Source organism: Phoenix dactylifera, chromosome 3 (genome assembly GCF_009389715.1).
Source record: "Phoenix dactylifera cultivar Barhee BC4 chromosome 3, palm_55x_up_171113_PBpolish2nd_filt_p, whole genome shotgun sequence".
Lineage (NCBI taxonomy): Eukaryota > Viridiplantae > Streptophyta > Magnoliopsida > Arecales > Arecaceae > Phoenix > Phoenix dactylifera.
This window is the reverse complement of record NC_052394.1, coordinates 11229584-11251261: the sequence shown is the minus strand read 5'-3', so window position 1 is coordinate 11251261 and position 21678 is coordinate 11229584. Positions and strand designations below refer to the sequence as shown.

Below are 21678 nucleotides of genomic sequence, written 5' to 3'. Positions count from 1 at the left end.
TGTGCAAAAGATTGTACTATCTTTCAGACAAGTCATATCTACCGTGAAGCCAATAGAACCGTGGATTGAATTGCATCTTTTGTCATCGAGAACTCTGACAAAGTGTTGTAGGCTAGTGGTGCAATCTTGCCACCTTCTTTCACAGATATTTTGTTTTTCGACTTCTTAGGATGTATTCATACTAGATTTCTATAATTCGTCTAATCAAAAAGAAAAAAAAGAAAGAAAAAAAGAAAGAAAGAAAACTACTGCTACCTACTTATTAAGCTTTCTCATGGGGGATAGCTCTTTAGATATCAATTAGCTGCCCCATCCCATGACCTCACATGCTCACAGTGACTTGCCTCCAAACCCCAAAGTTGGCTTCTTACAATGTGATGAGCTTTTACAAAGTTTAATGCAGTGAAAAAAACTGGAAAAGAATGAGAGAGAGAGAGAGATTCCCATGAGTATTGGACTTTGCCGTGCACATCCTTTTCCTCTCTTCCCGGTCTCCCATTTTCGCGTTCACGCGGACGACAACTACGACTACAAAGCGGTGCTCTTTAGGTGCGTGGTATCCGCCTTTCCTTTTCCAATCTAAAGGGTCCGATAGTTTTGTTCCGCGGCCAAGAAATGTACAAGTTTCTCAGAAGCCGCCACATGGCATCTACGCAGAACTCCAAGCTATAGTTTGTATACGTGGAAGCAAAACAAGTGCCTTATTATTTCATGTGGTAGAGGGAGTCCGGTAGCTGATCTATTGATAGGTCAAAAGGCAGTGGAAACCGGAAACTTGGAAGGCGAGGAGGGGCAGGTACGCACCCGTGAGGGCGAGAGATAGAGCTCGATCCTTTTCTTTTTCTTTTCCCCCTCCGTTTCTTATTAATTTGTTAAAAGGATTCAGATATTTTTTGGGTGGTTTAGCCATCCATATCATTTCGCCGACTAATCATTAAAACTATTAAGGTAGTATTGAGTGGCCCAAATAAAATCACTGAGATAATCTTAGATTACCCGTGATCTTTATCATGAGGTAATTTAATCTCTGATGGTTTAAAATCGCTGCATTTGATATGCACGAATAACTTGTTTAATTCTTCTCGAGAATCCAAATTACTTATCATATAATACCAAAATTTTTTCTGATATATTCCATAAAAATATATATTTATTAATCATATAAAATATGTTATAACAAAATATCAATATATTTATTTATATATTAATTATTAATATATTCTATAACAATATATATTTATTAGTACTATAAATTATTAATCCTATAAGATATATTAATTAGCATTATAAAATTCATATTTTTATTTATACTTATAATATATTGTAATACTAATAATTATTTTGATTAGAAAAATAAGGCAATTAGAAGTAAGATTTTAAATACTTTCATTATATAAATATAAATTATAATAATATATTTCTACTATAATTTAAAATTATCATTGAATAATAATATGATAATAATATGATAATAATATATCATAAATATAATATATATGAAATTAATATAATATAATATCATATATATAATATCGATATAACATATTAATGGTAGATTGATATACTAATTTTTTTGTTAAACTGAGGGGCACTTTTGTCCTGAACTTTTTGCCCAGATCACTGTCCTAGGGTGATCTTGGATTTTTGATCTCAAGGATAGACATCTCATCCCTAGGTTGGGCGGTGATTTGAAGGATAGAGGTGATTTGAGATCACTTCCACATAGAATCTCCATGGTGTAACCAAGTGCGGTGATCTCATCACCTCCACCCACATTATGATCACCCCATACCAAACGCCTCTTAGGGCACGGACTTCTTCCTTTTTGTTTAATTTTTTAAGATTTTTCTTGTAATACTTAAAAAAAAGATTCGTAGACAAGAGCTACATAACTTGGATTGCTTCAAGAAATGAAATTGGAACTCAAAACTTTATCACTGCACATTTCACCAATCCATGACTACCACATACAATAAAAAATTTGGGCAAGCAATGGATTAATGATTAATGCAGGCAGTTTGCTTCACTTGATACCATAATTTCTCCATAAAAGCATAGAAAATATCTACATCGACATAGTATGCACAAATATGGATAAGCATATCAATTAGTTACTAAAGTATATATCAACCTGTGCTCCAAATGAATAAAAAAAAACATAGTATGAAGTGGTAAAACTTTACATTTGTTTATGTTGTATATGAATACAAATAGGTAGAAATCATACAACAAAAACAAGGAACTTGGTGCTTTAAATAAGGTGTCAACTAATCAAAAAAGGTTTTGGTGATTGTGCCAATTAGGAACTTGGATTTAAATTTACCTTCACATATACATAAAAGACTAATTGCTAATTTTGTCATATTATATACACAAATTTCTGTATCTATATTGAGTTATCCAAATACTTAAAATTTATATTTTTCCAGTGGTTACAGACACACATGCCTTTCATAATTTAGATACATAATGGATATAGTCATGACCATGTCTTAGTCAGTCCAACTCAATGGTTGTTGGTATTGGAGGGCTTTATTTTCTCTATTTAAAATACAAATTTGTAAAATATTAAAAAGATGTCTCTTGGCCATGCATGTGCTCTTTTGCTTGTATAGAGTAGGGGTGCCCATGCATGTGTATGTGGGTGTGAGAGAGAAATAGTATTTTCCTAAGACCATATTTCGAACGATTTAAAATAAGAAGTTCTCTTGACATGAATCCATGTTTTGCATCATTATCTGAAAATAATAATAACTAATATCACCTATCCATGTTTTAAAATCAAAATTATTTTAATATGAAGACAATTGTTATAAAGGTTATGGGATACCTCTATTATACATTGTAAACTTATATGATGACCTATAAGTGATGACCATTATCTATATGTTATTATTATTAACTATAATGGCAATATATGTCATCATGATGGCAATTACGCAGCACTATCATTGTTAGCATAAATTTACATTTACTATTTAAGTATGCTAAAATCATTATACTGAATGAAGATTGCTGTTATTGAAATATATAAATGTCTATGAAGTAGTTTTTATATTCTTAGAAAGGGTTACAATTCATGAGTGCTAATAATGGCCTTCAAATAAAACCATGTTATAACAACAATTTTTTTTCTTCTAAACCTATGTAATGGTCCACTATAATTTTACCATAACTTGTGATTTTTTTTTTTCCAAAACCGCATCATAGAAACCATGTGCATATTGTTTGAAGATTTTATATTCCAATAACAAATCATAGAGAAGATAACAAAAATTTGATTACGTACCTTAAGACTTTATAGCCTTTGAAAGCAACATAAGGGAGAACAAGACACATCAGTGATACGGAAGCTACAATTTTTCTTTAGTATTAGAAAGGATAGATTGGCAGCATTGGTTTGTCAAGACTCCAAAGATGTTGCTTAACTGGGATTTATAACATATGATCAGGAAATATCTTTTATCAAACAAACAAACGAAAAAAACGATCATACGATCGAGAAATATGTATGTTCATAGATAGTGATCAATTTCAGAATCATGACTCGGCTGTCATGGAAGTAATTTGATGCCATTTGAGATTAAGAGTAATTGGATGGTGATGGCCATTCACGGGAGCTGTCACATGCTTATTCTCCAAGCAAAATTTTGAAATGAATTGGCTTCTTCCGAATAGCCATCAGATGAGAAGTGGACACTTGTGACCTAGCCAGAGTCAACTAGATTAGGCGCCTGAATTTGGACCAAATGAATAAGGTTGGATTTGGACCGAGAGCTTAATTTAAAGAGTCGGCCTCAAAAAATTATAATTTTGATGAATTGATTCAGGTTTAGGACATCAATGTATTTGGTGTTGCTACCCAAGGATCGGGACTGTATAGTTTGCGCTAAAGAAGGATCAATCTTCCTTCGCACCAATCTACTATTGAATTATCTTTGCACGGATCTCAAGATGATATGAACTCATTATTCATCTTTCTGCATAGATCTAAAAGCAACCGATGATCCAATGGAAAATTCATGCGAAGAAATATGAGAAAAATCTGCCCTTAATACTGAACCAAGTTAATTATAATCCGACAAATGGCACCACATTTCTGCCTTCAACCTTAGTCACAAGATTGGCAGCCTAAGAATTACCGAGGTAGCAAACTTCGGGCATTCCAAACGAACCAGAAGAATCCAGTTAGCTTAAAAAAAGAAGAAAAAAAAAGCTTGGATAACTAAAAGAAATAATAAAATATAATAATTGTAGAAACTCCAGCTCACTCATAACATGGAGCACACAAGTCTTCTATTATTCAATTAATCACAGGTAATTCATGATTAAATTATAAGACTAGCAATGAATTAGATAATTTTCAACACTAAATTAGCTTTCCCAGTAATTTGATCATTTGACCATTTACATAACTACTATTTTTAATAACTCGGAGAATATTATCACTCTTTCCTCAAACAAAAAAATTATTGCTCTTGTCGACTACACACATCAGAACCACATGCATGGTAGCAAATATATATATATATATCTTTGGTAAATCACACCAAAGTTTAGTGAGAGAAGCATGAGGTAGGATGTTGTAACACCATCATCACTGCTTGGATTCAGATCACGACAGAGAGATTCATAGTGCCACAAAGAGGGCATCTTGTCGGGTTCTTCCTCTTTGTATTCGAGTTCATGGAAGTCCTCTTTCCACACGGGCAGCCAAAACTATGCCAAAATATGACAGCCCGCCTGGTACTCCATTGTGTTCCACCTCCTTGGCCTTTGTTCTTGTACTCTTGTCTCCTGGACAATTAAGAAAGCCAAGCACAGGTGTCATGCACTGTCTGTGTCCCCTCGAGGGTAAAACTCTGCAGATTCTGACATGCTTCCTGGCTTTTTGACTTCACGACTGTTAAATCATGACATCGGTCCTGAATTTTCTCCATGAATGGATTCGTCCGTTGGGGTTGGCGGAGTCCGGATCATCCAAATATACATGGTTTAGCTGGACGCATGCTTGTTTAGTGAATGGACTGCTGAGAGCACGTAGGACTGAGTTTGGTCTTGCATGGTTTTTACCTTGGCTTAGTTTTTATTTTGCATAGGTGTCGGCCCAGCCATTGCTGGCTTAGCTGGCTTAGCTGGCTGGCACCTCTTCTCCAAGGGAAGCTGCATGCATGCATACATACATTTAAGTAAATCTCCACCCAAACATGATCGGATCTATTTTGCACAATGAAATTTCATATCGATTATCCGAGCCGTTAGATGTAATCTGCTATCTGTAAACTACTTACGCACAAAAAATCATATAATTTAGAGCTATGCATCGAGTGGTCAAAAAATTGGTTAGTCTAAATAACGTGAAACTATATATACATATATATTATCATTTGATGCATTGGTTAGTGGGTCTCCAAATTATATGATTTTTTGTACGTATATAAATAGTTTAAAAGTAGATCACATTCTACGGCTTGAATCATTGATATGGAACCCCCTATCATCTAATATATATCTGACTAGATCTAAGTAGAAATCCATCCGAGTATAACCAAGTTCAATTCCTTCTTTTTATATATATAATATATAATATAGAGAGAGATAGACTGGGCTACACTTGAGTGGACCTTCAATCATATCCGATTATATCTACATCAGAAGATAGGAGTCTTATATCACTGATCCGAGCTATTGGATATGACTACTACTTTTAAGCTATTTACATGCCAAAAATCATATGATCTAAAAATTCGCAGCCTATATATTAAGCGGTAAAAAAGGGGACAATTTAAACAATATAAAATAATATATTTTTCTGACCATTTGATGCATATATTAGAAGTCTCTAAATCATATAATTTTTAATATACAAGTAGTATAGAGGTAGTAGGTTCTTACATATACATACATAGGGGCGTCCCACAGCCTTGTTCTATTTTTGTGAGGAAATGAGACTAGGATAAGGTTGGGACTAGAACCTATCTATGTATGTAGAGGAAAAAAAGAAAAAAAAAGGAAAGAAAGAAGAAAAATGAAGGAATGAAGGAAGAAGAAAAAGAAAAGAAATTAAGAAAGGAAGAGAGAAGAAAAAGAAAGAAGGGAAGGCAGTAAGGAAGAAAGGGAAAAAAGAAGAAGAAAAAAGAAAGAAAAAAAACAATGAAGGGAGAAGAAAAGGGAAGCAAAAAAGAAAGAAGAAGAAAAATGAAAAAAAAATGAAGGAAGAAGAAAAGGAATGAAAGAAAGGAAAAAAAAAGAAGGAAATAAAAAATAAAAAAGAAATAAATAAGTAAAGAAATAAAGGAAAAAAGATAGGGTGAGAGAGTGTATCTATTGGGATGTTTTACCAGGATGATCCATCAGAATAGGGCGGGACAGTAGGGCACCGCATTCTATCGGAGAAACCAAAACACTACATTTTACGAGATTTAAAATCTTGCTATAGAATATATGCATAACATTTCATTTTTTATTTTCTGGTCTAATATATAGGTTTAGATATATTTTGATATTAATACATATATGTAAAAGACCGTAATACTACCTCAAAAAAAAATCAGCAACCCCTCCAAACAAAAGTATGCACACACACCATGATTGAGCAAGTAAAATAGCGAAGCTGCAAGAACTCTTTACTTAATTAATTTCGCATTTTAGACATCTATGTCAACTAACATTTTTTTTAAAATTAGAATTCTAAGTTGGGGCTTATTTTAATGGCCACAATTCTTAATTTGCTTAATAACTACATATTTTAGATTCGAGTTTAAAATGATGCATTCCCAAGTGTGTGCACCTAAATAATTATAATATGGGTGGATCACCATCCCCTTCTCTCAAAAATACATTTTTCAGAATCAAGATAATAGTCACTTAGGTTTGAGTCTTAAATGGTGCATTTACAAGTATCTATACTTAGACAATTATAACTAAGATTTTTTGTACCCAATTCTTTTATCTTATTACAACTTTGTAGGCATTTTACATTTTAATATCAATACATAAAAAATCGTTAATGTAGTATAAATTAATGAGAAATGTTATACAGAAGGTAACAACATTACCCCAGATCCACCCTACTCTCCCCCTCCCCCCAATTCCTGCCCCAACCAAAATTTTACCATCTAATGTGGTACCACTTATGCTGTACTCTTCTATTATATATGCGGAATAGTATAATTGAGCAAGTAAAATAGTGGAGGTGCATGGATTTTTTATTTAATTTATCCGACATTTTGGTTAGTTATATCAACTAATATTTTTTGAGAGTTGTGAATTGAGGTCATCCTAATGGTCACACCTTTTTTTCTTTTTAACAACAAGAAGATCTAGGTTGCAAGACTTGAATGGTGCATGTATAAAAATTTGCATCCGATTAATTACAATGAGGGTGAACCTCTCTCCACTTCTCTCGAAAAGATATTTTCGAGAATTAGGATGGGCGACAATCGACTGAATAGAAGATCGAGGGTGAGATGAACCTAAGTCTACTGTATCAATACAAAATGACTTCATCAACTTATTGGCTCTCCCTATATTGCATGATATTTGAATATTAGTGTTTGTAAAATTCTAATCGTTTTATCGAGATATATGAGAAAATTATGTTGATAAATTGATACCTTGAGACATCTTATTACCAAATCGCCGAGAAAGAGAGAGAGAGAGAGAACGAAGTTGCTGGATATTAAGAACCAAGGTTTTTGGGACTTCCCAGGGTGGCTCCGGAGGGTTCTAAACGAAGTTGCCCACGAATTCTTGGGATGGTGACGGGGCTGACTGAGAGACGGCTGGTGCAAGCCAGGACCGTTCAATCTTTTCTGAGAGACCGCCTAATGTTTTGGAAAACGTATCTATGGACTACTTTTCCAGGATCTTTGCCATCTTTATGTTTGCATTCCATGGTGTTTAAATATGTTGGCGGGTCCCTTTGGGAGTCACTGGTCCCTCCCTGCTTCCAAAAGGCCTCTCTCTCCCTCACTCGGGGTTTGCTTGGCGTCCAACAAAGAAAGGTCCACCAAAGAATATATATGCAGTCAGAGTAGAAGAAACGTAGCTAGACTTCTAAAAGGTTGATAAATTTAGTTCCACTTGCTGTTTGCTGTTTGCTGTCTGAGCGTCATGGCTGAGTTACGTAGACTCTACTTTGGCCCACGAAGCATCATATCAGGTTCAAGCAAGACCCGGGTTCTTCTCGAATCCAATGCTGATGGTGGCTATGTTGCTCAACTTTGGATTCCTGACCCGTCAACTTTGGATTGGATAAAGAATTTAATGTTTATACGTTGCTCATTTTAACCGATAAGGCGAGGTTTGCGATCTCTCATCTACATGAAGAAATCTACGATACAAACTTTTCTAGAATTTCTCTTATGTGAGATCTCTTTATCCGTAAATTTATCTGGCTAATTCTATTTTTCAAGTAAAATATGATATTGAATATTATAATCGATGTATCCATGATTGTTAACTTAGCTGGTCACCACCCATCTTTCAAAAGACTTGCTTGATTTATATGATTTTTAAGTTTGATGGTTGCACGGTATTGCTTACAAACAAAGTGACAATTGATTTAAGTAATTTATATATCTGAATAATTATTTTACTCATCATATTTTTTTATACTTGTAAAAAATTATATTTTATTACGTAAATAGTGAAAAGATCAATATTAACATCAATTATGAGTAACAACCACTGATTAAAAAAACAACTATTAAGAACGAATTAGTTTTTTATTTTTTTCTTCTAAATATCTTCTTCTGAGATGAAAGAATTAGAATTATCCAAAAATTTATTCGGAAATTTTGTAACGAAAGAAACATAGAAGTTTTTCAGCATGCACCATACATAACAAGTGAACCATAACATAATTTCACCATATAATAAAGATAATCATATAACAAAGTTTTTCAACATGTTAAAACATGTTTTATAATTAAAACATTTCTAGCTCTCAGTGCTCGCCACCTTTAGACGGCCGAGGGGGACCCCAGCCGCCTATCCACATGCATTTCTATGCGGACGTGGGCACCTTAGATTTCTTTACTCAGACAGCGCACTTGCACGCGCTGCCTGGTTGGAGGACAGTTGGATACATGTGCCAGGTTTCTGCTCCATCTTCCAAAACACCCAACACCCTATCCCACCAGTAAAAGCATGCCACGTGCCCCTGCTTCCCAAGTCCCATCGTATATACCGCTCACCCTGATATATACCCGCCAGCCTCCCTCTCATTCGAACAAAATATTTACGGAGAGAGAGGTCAGAGCGAAACGAAATCTATCTATTTCTCACTCTCTCTCTCTCTCTCAAAATCCCCCAAACTTCGGGTTGTTTGGTGTTTCTCGCGAAGTCTGCGCTAACAAAAAGCGGCCTTTTTTTGGCTCCAAATTTGAGCAAAAAAGCCATTTTTTTTCTGATTCTTTCCCGATTTAGAGACCGAATTCGGAGGATTGGGAGCCAAGGTCTCTGGCATGGACTCCCCGGAGACGTAGAACATCCGGCTCCCTTCAATTCTGCTATTGTTTCTCCCATTTTTTGATCTTCTTCGCGGAGAAAGAGGTGGGGTGTAGGTGAGAGGAAGAGAGAGAGAGAGAGAGAGAGAGAGAGAGAGAGAGAGAGAGAGAGAGAGGTGGGCGAAGCCGTGTGGGGTGGAGGGGGCGAGGAGAGAGGGAGAGAGAGAGAGATAGAGAGAACCAGCCATGGCGTTCGATCTCGGGGCTCATCTGGTGCGGCTGGGGATCTTGTCGTCGACGTCCGACCACACCTCCGTGGTGTCCATCAACCTCTTCGTGGCGCTGCTCTGCACCTGCATCGTCATCGGCCACCTTCTCGAGGAGAACCGATGGATGAACGAGTCCATCACCGCCCTCGGTATCGTGAGTTCTTCGCCGCCGCTCCCCTGCGATAAAGTTTCGATCTTTGGTCACATTTCCGGCAACGGGTTCCAATTTGACCGTTTCTTGTGTTGCAGGGGCTGTGCACAGGGGTGGTCATCCTGCTGACGACCAAGGGGAAGAGCTCTCACATCCTCGTCTTCAGCGAGGACCTCTTCTTCATCTACCTTCTCCCGCCGATTATATTCAATGCTGGGTAATTTTTCTTGAAATTTTTCGCTTTTCTTAATATATATTGGTTTTATCAAGTGTTCTTTTAGATCTTTTTCATCTTTAGGTTATGTGTGTCTTTCTTTTTTTCACTCTATATGGTTTTTGTCCTTTTGTTTGCTTTAACTTTTCTTTTCCCTGAAAATTGGGGCACCGCATGCGGTCTATCAATTTATGAATTTGTGCTTTGATTCCCAAATCATAATGAATGGACAAGGTAAAATGTATCTATTTTTTCCCCTTCTCCTCATTTTTTGTTTTACTGTGAGCATCAATTTTTGTGTGTGACAGATGGGATTGGATTAATACAGTTAATTTCCTTGGTAGTTATTCATCAGCAGATGATCGCATTCATATGCCTGAGGACCTGATCATCATGGATTTTCATAAATGAAGGAGCCATATGGCAGGAGAGGGCATTGCTATCTAGTAGATCGATATTGTTGTTGTGATAACTCTGGAACAGAGTTATAGAAAAGAACAGGAACTAAAGGATTATATCTGAAATGAGTTTACTTTGTCAGGGCGAGTTTCATGTGCTGCGAATTCAGTTGTTCATACACCTGAACAGAAATAGTTATGGTAATGGTTGTGGTCGAAATTGCTGCAGAGAGAAACTTGGCAGTTAGTGTGAACAGTCGTTCCGATACTGTTAAGTGTGAGGTTAGGTTTTTGTGATTACTTTTTGAAGTTTATTGCCCCCAGAAGGAGATGTCAGAGGTATGAAGTCTTTTGACAGCATGAAATGGTGTAACTTAATTAAGAAGATGCAGTCAAGCAATTATTAGAGACTGGGCCTTGAGGATCAGAGATGGCCACTTTGTGTTCTTTAGTGTTTCTATTAGAGGAACAGTTCTTGCCGGTGATAATAAGATGATGGAGATGCTGTAGGCATCCTAACAAGCTGAGTCTCAAGAGCATGACACTAATATACAGATGTATAAAAAATCTGGGTGGAGCCTACTAATGGTAAAAAGATGATAGAGATGCTTTAGACATTTTAAGGAATTAAACAATAGGCCATGGCACTTACCATATGGGGAGAGATGAAAATTTTGAGCTAATATTTATGTCTTAATATGTGGAAATGACTGCAGCTGGGTGCACAGCATGTAAGCTAGTTTCTTGCTCTTGGAGCTTAGTGAAGGATGGCTGTGAATCTAGTTTACTTGGTGCCTGCAAGTCTGCTAGTCTCCTATGTTAACAGAGTTATTGAGTGGCTTATAGTTTCCTTTTAGACAGCATTCTGTATTGGTCCTGATCTAGGTTCTGCAGCATATTATTAGTTATTAATAATGGCTAGTTAAAAAAACAATTCTAGTATTGTACTATTGACCATCAGTTCTTTGTAAAATGATAACATATTCTATATGTGAAGATGAAGTAAACACTTGCTGGCATTTGTGGCCTTTTGAAGTTACTTCAACAGAATTAGCATATTGCACAGTTATATCTTTTCTCATGTAATGATTCCACATACCTATTGAAGGACTTATGCATAAATAGGATAACAAAATAATTTAATTTGGAGCAATTTACAAAGTTTCAAACAACTAAAGCTCTAAAAAAGTTAACCTACAATCCCACTAAGTCCTAAACAACTAAGTTCATATCAAGGTCCACAATCTCGGTACGGGGTCGGCACATTATTAGTTTGGTATGGTACGGTACGGTATATCTCTGTGCCGAAATAGTTTGCTTATTTATTTTCTCAATTTTCATTACGGTATGCCTCAGTATGGACTGGTACGCATCTCGGTATGCCTTGGTACAGGTCGGTATGCCTCAGTAGGGCTTGTACGGACTTGAATATGTATTTTGTGCCGGTTTTCTCCTGGTATGGTATGGTATGGTACACCCCATATTGGGTGGTATGGAGCGGTACGACAGACCTTGTTCCGGATTCTAAATAATTATCAAGATAAAAATAATTTTTTCAAAAATAAAAAGGATAAAGGTATAATACAAAATGTGAGCTTGCCAGCAACAAAGGTTACTTCATGAAAAAATTATAAAGCAGAAACATTGGAACAAACAGTCCACCCACAATCCCACATCAAGATGAGCTCCATTCTTGGACAAATGGTTATATCTAAAAATTCCATGTTGTTCTAGTACATCAGCAATAAGTCAGGCCACCTCTAAACATATTTACAGTTTTGGAAAAGGAGTAGCATTTCGTCCTCATAATTGCTAATAACCAACAAAATAACAGTAATTGTATTCTTTCTGTTTCAGTTAGTGCATATGAAACTTCAGTTTTCTATAGCATGAAAGAGAGGAAAATTGAATCTTGTTCATATCAATATCACACAGACAGCCTTGCTCAGTTTGAGAGCATTTGCTTATGCATTAAGTTTTTGGATTTTTCCACAAAACTAACCCTAATTCATTCTTTCATCTTGAAAAATTCTTTTGCCTTGCATGCTGAGCCCAAGTTCTTCAAAATCTAGGAATAACTAACTTTTTAATTGAACAATGATTGATGGTTTCATGCTAGACCTTGATTGTTTGCTTATTCTTTTGTTCCAGGTTCCAAGTAAAAAAGAAACAATTTTTCCGCAACTTCATGACTATCATACTGTTTGGTGCGGTTGGGACATTAATATCCTTCTCCATTATTTCTCTTGGTAAGCAATTCTTTTTGGTATTTATAAGCAATACCTTTTACAGACTCCTGAGTCCAAGTTATCAGAATGAATTCTAGGTGCAGAATTGTTTATCTCATGATAACCAAAAATCTGCAGATATCATTTGGTCAAGCAATTGGTTTTTAGATTCAAACTGCTAAACAAATATGCTGAAACTAAACTTTTCGAGTTTCAGATCCAATTTTATAGCACTTGTTGAAGATATATTTCATACCTGCATCATATTCTGTGGCTATATCTCATAGGCAGGTGTATTTGGTCCTTTAATATAAGAATCTGCAGTTTGGAGTACATAGTGTTGGTTATTGCATATCTGGATATTGCTGTTGACTTTGTGATAGGCCAAGCAAATTGAGTACTGCAATGCTTGTCAAAACCCTTTGGCTCTGTTGAAGGAGCACATAGGATTGACATACAAATTTCATAAAACACATGACACACTGAGGCAAGTTTTGTTAAGAATAGTTTCAGGATAATTCTGAGAGTTCATAACAAAATGCTGCATGCCTGCGATTAGATTTACAGAAAGGCTTCCAACCTAGGTTCAATGCCAGTTGTTGTAGTATCCAGGCCAAGTATGCCAGGACCTGATATGAGGTTGTTTACTGTCTCTTATGCCATGAACTGCCCCCGAGTGGATGCAAACATTCAACTATATGTAAACTAACATAAATATAACATATCCGAGAAAAGTTAAAAGTTTACAGAAAAAATTAAACTTTTTTAGATGAATTTTGGATGTTAAAGATTGGTTACTTGCAACTTTGTCCTAAAATTAGATGTTGGTTGTAGTATATTATATATCAATAACATCCATTGTCGATGTCACCCTTTACAATATGGTTTACAAGAAACATAGAAATGCTAGCAGCCATACAAAGTAATATGATTGGCGCAGATATCTCTTTTGTTAAGTAAGGAAATGACTGACGTCGTAATCCTGTTATTTAGTCATTCATAAATGAAAAATTTATAGACCATTTCAACTACTTAGATTATCAGCATGATTGCCAATCAGTTGTATATGATGTGTGATTTCAATGTGACTTGCAGATTAATTAGAATAAAGGATAAGAAAAATGCATAACTCTTTTAGCACCTGTCTCCATGATGAATAGTCCTCTCTTCATAGGAGTTGTTTGACCTAATAATTTTCCTTTTCTTTGTTTTTCTCTCTTTTCTAGATTTACATGTTTTCTGTTTACCATTTGGTTGACTCTGATGCTCAACACAGGAGCTGTTGGATTTTTCAGAAGAATGGATATTGGTTCACTAGACATTGGAGATTTTCTGGGTAAACTTTTTCATGACCATATTTTCTCTTTCTTCATTTCTTAGTTTCCCATACAGTAAGCTCTCATCTTGCTACTCTGTTATCTTTGGGTCCTCATTGCTATTCATATTTCTGTAATTTCAGCAATTGGGGCAATCTTTTCTGCAACAGATTCTGTCTGTACCTTGCAGGTATAAACAAACTTCCTGCTTTATGCTTTTGCTTGAGCATATAAGAATTTAGTACACTAAAACTGTTTTTTGCTCCTAGAACAGGTTCTTAACCAGGATGAGACGCCTTTACTATATAGCTTGGTCTTTGGTGAAGGTGTGGTGAATGATGCCACATCAGTTGTACTTTTCAATGCAATCCAGAATTTTGATCTCGTCCACATTGACGCCATTATTGTATTGAAGTTTGTGGGAAACTTCTTTTACTTATTTTTGTTCAGCACCTTCCTCGGAGCATTTGTAAGTACATTCTATTTATATTACCTAGAGAGTTTACAGAGAATATACTCTTTCCTTCCTCTTCTTACATAAAAGATTGGGGTATATTATATGGTATCACTTTGTTTTTTGTTTTCAGACTGGATTGCTTAGTGCATACATCATCAAAAAATTGTACATGGGAAGGTTCGTCTATGGACTTAATGTTTCTTAACTGTCTTCTGCTGCATAGTTTTATGTATAAAAAAATGTTCTTTTCTTTTTGTGACCAAATTGGAGAGGTAAAATGATGTTTTCTTTATTATCATTTTAGTCTTGGTAATTCTTAATTGAGTTGATTTTAGCAGTTCTTCACTAATTACTGCTGTTGCAGTGTGATGTGAATGATCAAAATCAACATCTTTTGAAGTTTTGTTGTATAAGATACCACTGCTGATATAATTTTAAATTCCAGGCATTCTACCGATCGTGAAGTTTCTCTTATGATGCTGATGGCTTACCTTTCATATATGCTGGCTGAGGTGAGATTCTTCTTGACTGTTTAGATCCTACTTTTTACTTCCATAAACTCTAATGCTTAATGCTGTTGTTATCTTAAGCTGAATATATTCTGAAGGTTTTGATTCGTGTTGCAGTTGTTAGATTTGAGTGGCATTCTGACAGTATTCTTCTGTGGGATAGTAATGTCACACTATACCTGGCATAATGTGACAGAGAGCTCGAGAGTTACCACAAAGTATGTTGGTTTTTAAAATGCCCCTAAATGATGGAGTAGCTGCTTTTCATGTTAATCTTCAATTTCCATGTTTAGTCAATACAACTTATTATACTAATCTTCTTTTTAACCTCTCCCTCTCCAACTTGCTGACTTTTGCAGGCATGCTTTTGCAACCTTGTCATTTATCTCCGAGATTTTTCTCTTCCTTTATGTTGGAATGGATGCATTGGACATTGAAAAGTGGAAATGTGTCAGTGACAGGTACAAGATATATAACATTCTGGATATTTTTTTGAACATCCATCATTCCGAGAACAGAATAGAGTGTGTGCCTGAAAATATTTCTGAGAATTTGCAAATGTTGGCCACATTAACTTCTTTCTCTTTTTTTTTGTTTTTAAAAAAATATTCTGTTGTATCATGGTAAATATCGCTTTAAATGAGAGAGGTCTGCATGTTATGTGTTGTAGCTTAGTACTGCTGCTGAAGATGTCCTGTTATATGCATTTAAAAACTCCAACTTTATCACCCTATGATATAGTTTGTAGGTTTGGATGCATAGATACTTGTACCTGTAACGTTAAATACATATTGGTTACAAGAAGGTTCTCATGCTGTATATTATATTTATTGTATGAGAGAGTTTTCTTTAGATTCTATTCTATTAGAGCTTAGTAATATAATATTGTGAGGGATGTGGATGAGACTAATCTTACCTTTCGAAGTAGGAGTTGCAGAGCAATGATATAGGACCTGTCAGTTCATACACCGCTTGTCTGCTGTGAAGTAGGGATCTTGTTTTTATTCCTACTTTACATTATCACTATTTTCACATATTTTTGAAATTGTAAATCGGACTTACATATGCACAATATAAAGCCAATTATGAGGGCTGCCATGAGTCAAGGAGGGTTAGGCTGCAAATGAACCAAATTGAAAAATGAACAGCTCAATTTTGGGCTGGTACATGCTTATTTGAGCTTAATATAGTTCAAATTGCCGATCTTTCTCTTGACACATCCTGTGCAATTTCTCTTCACATAACTTGGGAAACATTAGTGATTTATATTCATCCCCCATCTAGTTTAGTTCAAGGAAAAACCTCTGCCTTAAGAAATTTCTAAACATGTGACAAAAAATGATCATTTGGAGAACTAGAAAGCATGAATACTGTTGCATGTACTATCATGTTGAACACTACTACTTGTTGGATACTTCTAGGATATATATTGGAATGAATACTTATTTTGAGTATGGTATTTTTCAAAATTCCAAAATTTAGATATATACCTGATTTGCTTATTATATTCATACATTTGTGTGTATATGAATATATTTGAATGTTGGCCTTTTAATGATAAATGATTAATTTTGAAGTTTGCAATGTTGATATTATTGTATAGGGTAAGGATGTTGCCCAATTATTTTGAATGATAACTAAATGATGGAGTTTGTGAATGTTAATGCTAGTGTATAAGTATGGACCATGTTATTTTGATAACCCAGAATGCTTTACGAATACCTTCTCACATATATTTAACAATATACATATTTTGTATGCTCGTCATGTCATATCCTACTTGTTCAATATTAATATCACCATATTCACCATATGTTGTATTTGTATCTATATTTTATAGCTGGAGAGTCTAAAAGATTTCATTTATTGACAAAAAAAGGTTTAGAACACCCATTGATTTCATGCAATCTATCTTAGCCTTTCACTTGTCCATGCTTTATCTATGTAAACCATCATCATCATGAAGAGACTTCCACAGCCCTCTAAATCCTGACCCTAGCCTAGAAGGCTATTATTGAGTCAATGACCCTTAGGATTCATATGCATCACGACTCTCTCTCTCTCTCTCTCTCTGATTCTAACAAGTCCTATCTGGTCCATATAGCTTGATGCTTATTCAACCTTTGGTCTCATAAGTCTGGCACTCTTGTGCACTCTTCTTTAGCATTTTTAGCCCTTTGGGGTTACAATTATATCTTCCGGCTTTCCATTCTTACCTCATGCTGGTTGGGACTACCTTTGACCATAAAGAAGCCCCTGTAATAGGCTGGATCTAGTCACCATCTGCCCTCATTGTTGCATCAGATGCAATTTTCAATATCTTCCATTTCCTCATAAGTTTATTCAGTGGCATCATATCAATTAAAACTACTTTGCAACCTTATGAAATTCCTTGGTTCATTTTCAAATATCTTGCTTTTGATGTTGTTTTTAAGTTTTGGCTCTCACTTAGCAATTATCTAGTCGAGCAGATCATATTACTCTCAGTTATTATATGACTGCCCATCAACACTGTAGTATAAAATGGCAGGAGCAGATCCATGAAATTATTTGAATAGCATGTGCAGTCAATTTATCTTACTTTGATCCTGTTCAGAAAATTCTGAAGGGTCATCCAACTTTTACATCAAAAGGAAACAATAATCTCACTATAAAATGGATTCATTTAATAATATTAAGTAGGCTAAAACAACAAGGTCATTGGAGATAACCTCATGTTATTGTTGAATTTATGGATGTTAATACATGAGTTATATATAACTTTTTGGCATTTTTATATGTGAGGTCATGTGATTTGTCATAGCATGCCTTCTCTCTCATGCAACAGGATCAAATTATTTTGGTAACTAACATGTTGTTCTCCTTTGCAGCCCTGGAAAATCAATTGGTGTTAGTTCAATTCTACTAGGCTTGGTTTTGGTTGGAAGGGCTGCTTTTGTTTTCCCACTCTCTTTTCTGTCCAACTTGACAAAGAAGTCTCCAATTGAAAAAATATCCTTTAAGCAGCAAGTGGGTGTTCAATATTTATGGTTGCCACATTTGTTTTAAACCAGTATTAACATATATTCATGCATTTTCTTTGACAGATTACAATATGGTGGGCAGGTCTTATGAGAGGTGCAGTGTCAATTGCACTAGCTTACAATCAGGTTATATTTAAAGTTCATTAAGATTTGAATCTTTATTTTTAGTTAAATTTGAAATTTTTAATTAATATTATTGTCACCCACATATCCCATTACTTTTTCATATGGTCAATTATGCATTCTGAGACATGATTATTTATTTAGCAAGTGTTTGTCATTTTGTTTCCAAAAGATCAAACAGTAAGAGTTGATCATTTGTTTGATAGGTGGGTTGTCACTTGAGGAATTATCACCTTCTTTTTATTTTTCCAATATCAGCAGCAAAGCATGTACTTTCAACGTTGTAACAACAAAATAGTCTATTATTTATTTTTGAAAACAAACCTGAGTTAAATTGGAAGGCAAAGTTCTTTGACATAACGTCAATCTTCATCGTTAGTTATTTTTTCCCAAAATGGATTAAACTTGCGAGCCAAGTCCATATGAAAACATATTGATTTATATATCCTTGAAATTATCCGAGTCCATAACCAGATGAACAACCTAACTACTCTAAGGGAAGTAGCCCAAAAATTGTTTTCCTCAAAATATTTTGTCTTTTTTTTTTGAGTTAGACGGAGGAAGAGGGAAGGCCCACCCAAGGTAAATTACCCGCACCAAGATGCTTGTGAATTTGGGATCCAAGACTTGAGCCCAAAGCCTCCTCCCTCCAAGGAGTGAATAGATACGACAACTGGGGCACTACCCAGTTCTTTTTATGTTTCTGTTGTTATTCGTTGGGAGGTGCATTTTCTAAAATATATGATCATTATCCTTTGCCACTTTTGTAATGCTCTAGCTTGATAAGTTTTCTCCTTCTTAATAAATGACACAGTTTAATGAACATTTGCAGTTTACAAGATCTGGCCATACACAACTGCGAGGTAATGCGATGATGATCACCAGCACTATATCGGTTGTCCTCTTTAGCACTGTGGTAAGATATCTAATTGCCTCCACAGATGCATACCATTGGTTCTGTACTCAACGATGTATATCACCAAATAAAATTGGAGTGGCGAAGTGTCAAAAAATTTGTATGAATTTTACCAAAAAGAAAACAAGTATTTATGACCTTTCGGATGTTGAACAGTATCATTATAGCAAGTTAGAGAACTGTGCTCAAGTCTCCCTGCTGGCATGACACATAAGTTTCTGCTCAGTTGTAGCTCTTTTTTTAAAAGATAGAGATATATCAATTTGATAAATTCCTCTCTCATCATGAAGCAGCTGCATAAATTAAGAGTAGAATAGTCTGAATTTTTTTGACAGCTGGAAGGATATGTTATGCCAGCAGGGAGACTTGAGCACTTACTGTTTGGCACCAATATGGAATTCATCAGTTCTGTTGTATTTAAACATGTTCTTTCTTGCTTGTTTATGTTTCACATGGTCCCAATGTCTCTATTCAGAACTTACTAGGCTGTGACAATTATAAGTTATCACTTTAGAGAAAAATTAATCAGACGTGTCCTTTATTGAATTTCATCACCGTAGGAAACTGCATACATTGTATTCGTAATTCGCTCACTTTTTTCTTAAAAAGTTTTGGTGATATCCTGATTGTTTTGATCATTTTGGTGCTGCCTCAGGTGTTCGGGTTGATGACAAAGCCTCTGATAAGGCTCTTGCTGCCTTCTGGTGGAAAGCATTCCGGCAGCATGTCCTCGGAGCCCTCAACTCCAAAATCTCTCCTCTCCGCACTCCTTCCAAATGGACAGGAATCACAACTTGAAGCTGGAGGACTAATTGTTGAACGGCCAAGTAGCCTCCGAATGCTCCTTAGCAAGCCAAGTCACACAGTTCACTACTATTGGCGCAAGTTTGATGATGCGTTCATGCGCCCGGTGTTTGGTGGGCGAGGTTTTGTTCCTTTTGTGCCTGGTTCGCCCACAGAACAAAGCCTCCATGGATCGGAATGAGGCAAAAAAGAAAGGGAAGATAGAAAAGAGAGAACTAAAGAAAACCATCTTATTCTTTGGTTTGATTGCTTTTGGTTATATGCCTATCAAGGTAGCGCCCGGTCATGGTATTCATTGGGCTTTGAAAGGATTTTGCGTAGAAAGGTCGAGTGCTGTATTCTATCTTGGTCTGTAATTTATCTCCTTGCCTGTGTATTTGTAGCACCATTTGACGCAGTTCTGAGAGAGGACTAACATGCTTGTTTTCAAATTTTTTGTAACATGGGGCGGCTTTGTGCCTTAATCTATAGTGATCTATGAATAGGGGTTTTCCTGTTGTATCAGTATTTCTTTGGAGGGAGCAAAAAAGAAAACACATTCAGAGGCATAGTGATTATACAAAAACATTGCAGGCTTTCTTTCTTCAGTTTTACATGCTAAATATTCTGTATCAGTTCAGAAAATTGGAATGCTTCTTGTGCTATAAAGCAGATCACTCTGGCCAGCTTCTGAATTGCCAGTGTCCCTTCTCGTTGATTACCGCTGATATTCTCAAATTTATAGTATCGTAATTGATATATTAGGAATCCCCTAGTATGAAAGTCTGATTTTATGGAGATTCTTTTTAATATGTTTAACCCTCTCTTTTATTTTTCTTTCCTATTTTTTAACAGAAAGCTAGAGAAATGATGCTATTTCATTTTTTGAGTAAAAGAAACAACAAAAACAGGGAGGCTCATCCAATCTATGAGAAGAGTTTAATGGTTTTTCAAAATGAGTACTCTTGAATACGATATATGAAAAATACTATGAAATGATTTCCTTCTAATGGTATACTCTGCAGTGGGCAGAGAATATTATAGTTCTGTTTTGGGCTTAGCTATCTTTTATGTAATGTTTTTTTTTCCCCTTAACTTATGTTTAAAACTATGATATTTTGGTTATACAATATATTTCTATACATGTATAAATAATGTTGTGTCGAGAAAGTTTTAGAATGAATTGGTCTAGTTTTTTGATGGTAAGAAATAAACCTTCTTGTATGTGACGGTTCGGTATACTAGATTGTCTTTGGAAAATTTTAAGATTGCATCACCATGTATGTTGAGCAAGAAAAGTTTGAAGGGGTTAGGAAAGGTTGGAAGGAGACTATGAACTCATTATGCCTGTTCAAGTTGGCAGAATCATCTTTTTGTTTTAATTCATATTTCTAATTTTCTAGAGTTGGTTGTATTTACATCCTTTCCTGATCCTTTCAAAAATCCCTTCCAGGTGGTATTGTATTCTTCTCATGTGGGAAATAAGTAATTTGTGGACTATATGGATCCATAATAAAATAATAAGTAATTCGTGGGATAAAAGTGAAATATAAATTGTAAGTAAAATATTTTCAATAATCAATTGATCTCACTTAGAAAAAGACAAACATCCATAGAATATATTTCGAGCAGTCTTGGCTCTGATATCTCAATTTAAGAGTCACAATTGCGCCTGATTAAGAGTACCTAGCTCGAAGTACTTCCAGCAAGAAATCCCATCTAATATTGTCAAAAGCTTTCTCAAAGTTGAATTTAAAGAAGGCACCATTGAAACCTGATCTTTTTAAATGAGAGACGATCGAATGAGTTGATCTGGAGTTTTCCTAGTATATGGAGCTT

The 21678-nt window shown here is 35.3% G+C and overlaps 1 protein-coding gene across 2 annotated transcripts; it reads left to right on the top strand.

The window, feature by feature from the left end:
- Nucleotides 1–9233: 9233 nt before the first annotated feature.
- LOC103723229 (sodium/hydrogen exchanger 2-like) lies at nucleotides 9234–20462 on the top strand. Of its 2 annotated transcripts, none has more exons than XM_026800016.2 (14): nucleotides 9234–9875; nucleotides 9971–10089; nucleotides 12636–12733; nucleotides 13989–14048; nucleotides 14172–14218; nucleotides 14298–14497; nucleotides 14616–14662; nucleotides 14931–14997; nucleotides 15112–15212; nucleotides 15354–15455; nucleotides 17865–18003; nucleotides 18081–18143; nucleotides 18973–19056; nucleotides 19712–20462. In XM_026800016.2, the coding sequence occupies exons 1-14, from the start codon at nucleotides 9842–9844 to the stop codon at nucleotides 20039–20041; spliced, it is 1491 nt and encodes a 496-aa protein (XP_026655817.1). In that variant the 5' UTR covers nucleotides 9234–9841; the 3' UTR covers nucleotides 20042–20462. The 2 variants fall into 2 exon arrangements, with proteins under 2 accessions (XP_026655817.1, XP_008812301.1); XM_008814079.4 differs by having other exon boundaries at nucleotides 9235–9875; nucleotides 14303–14497.
- Nucleotides 20463–21678: the final 1216 nt, after the last annotated feature.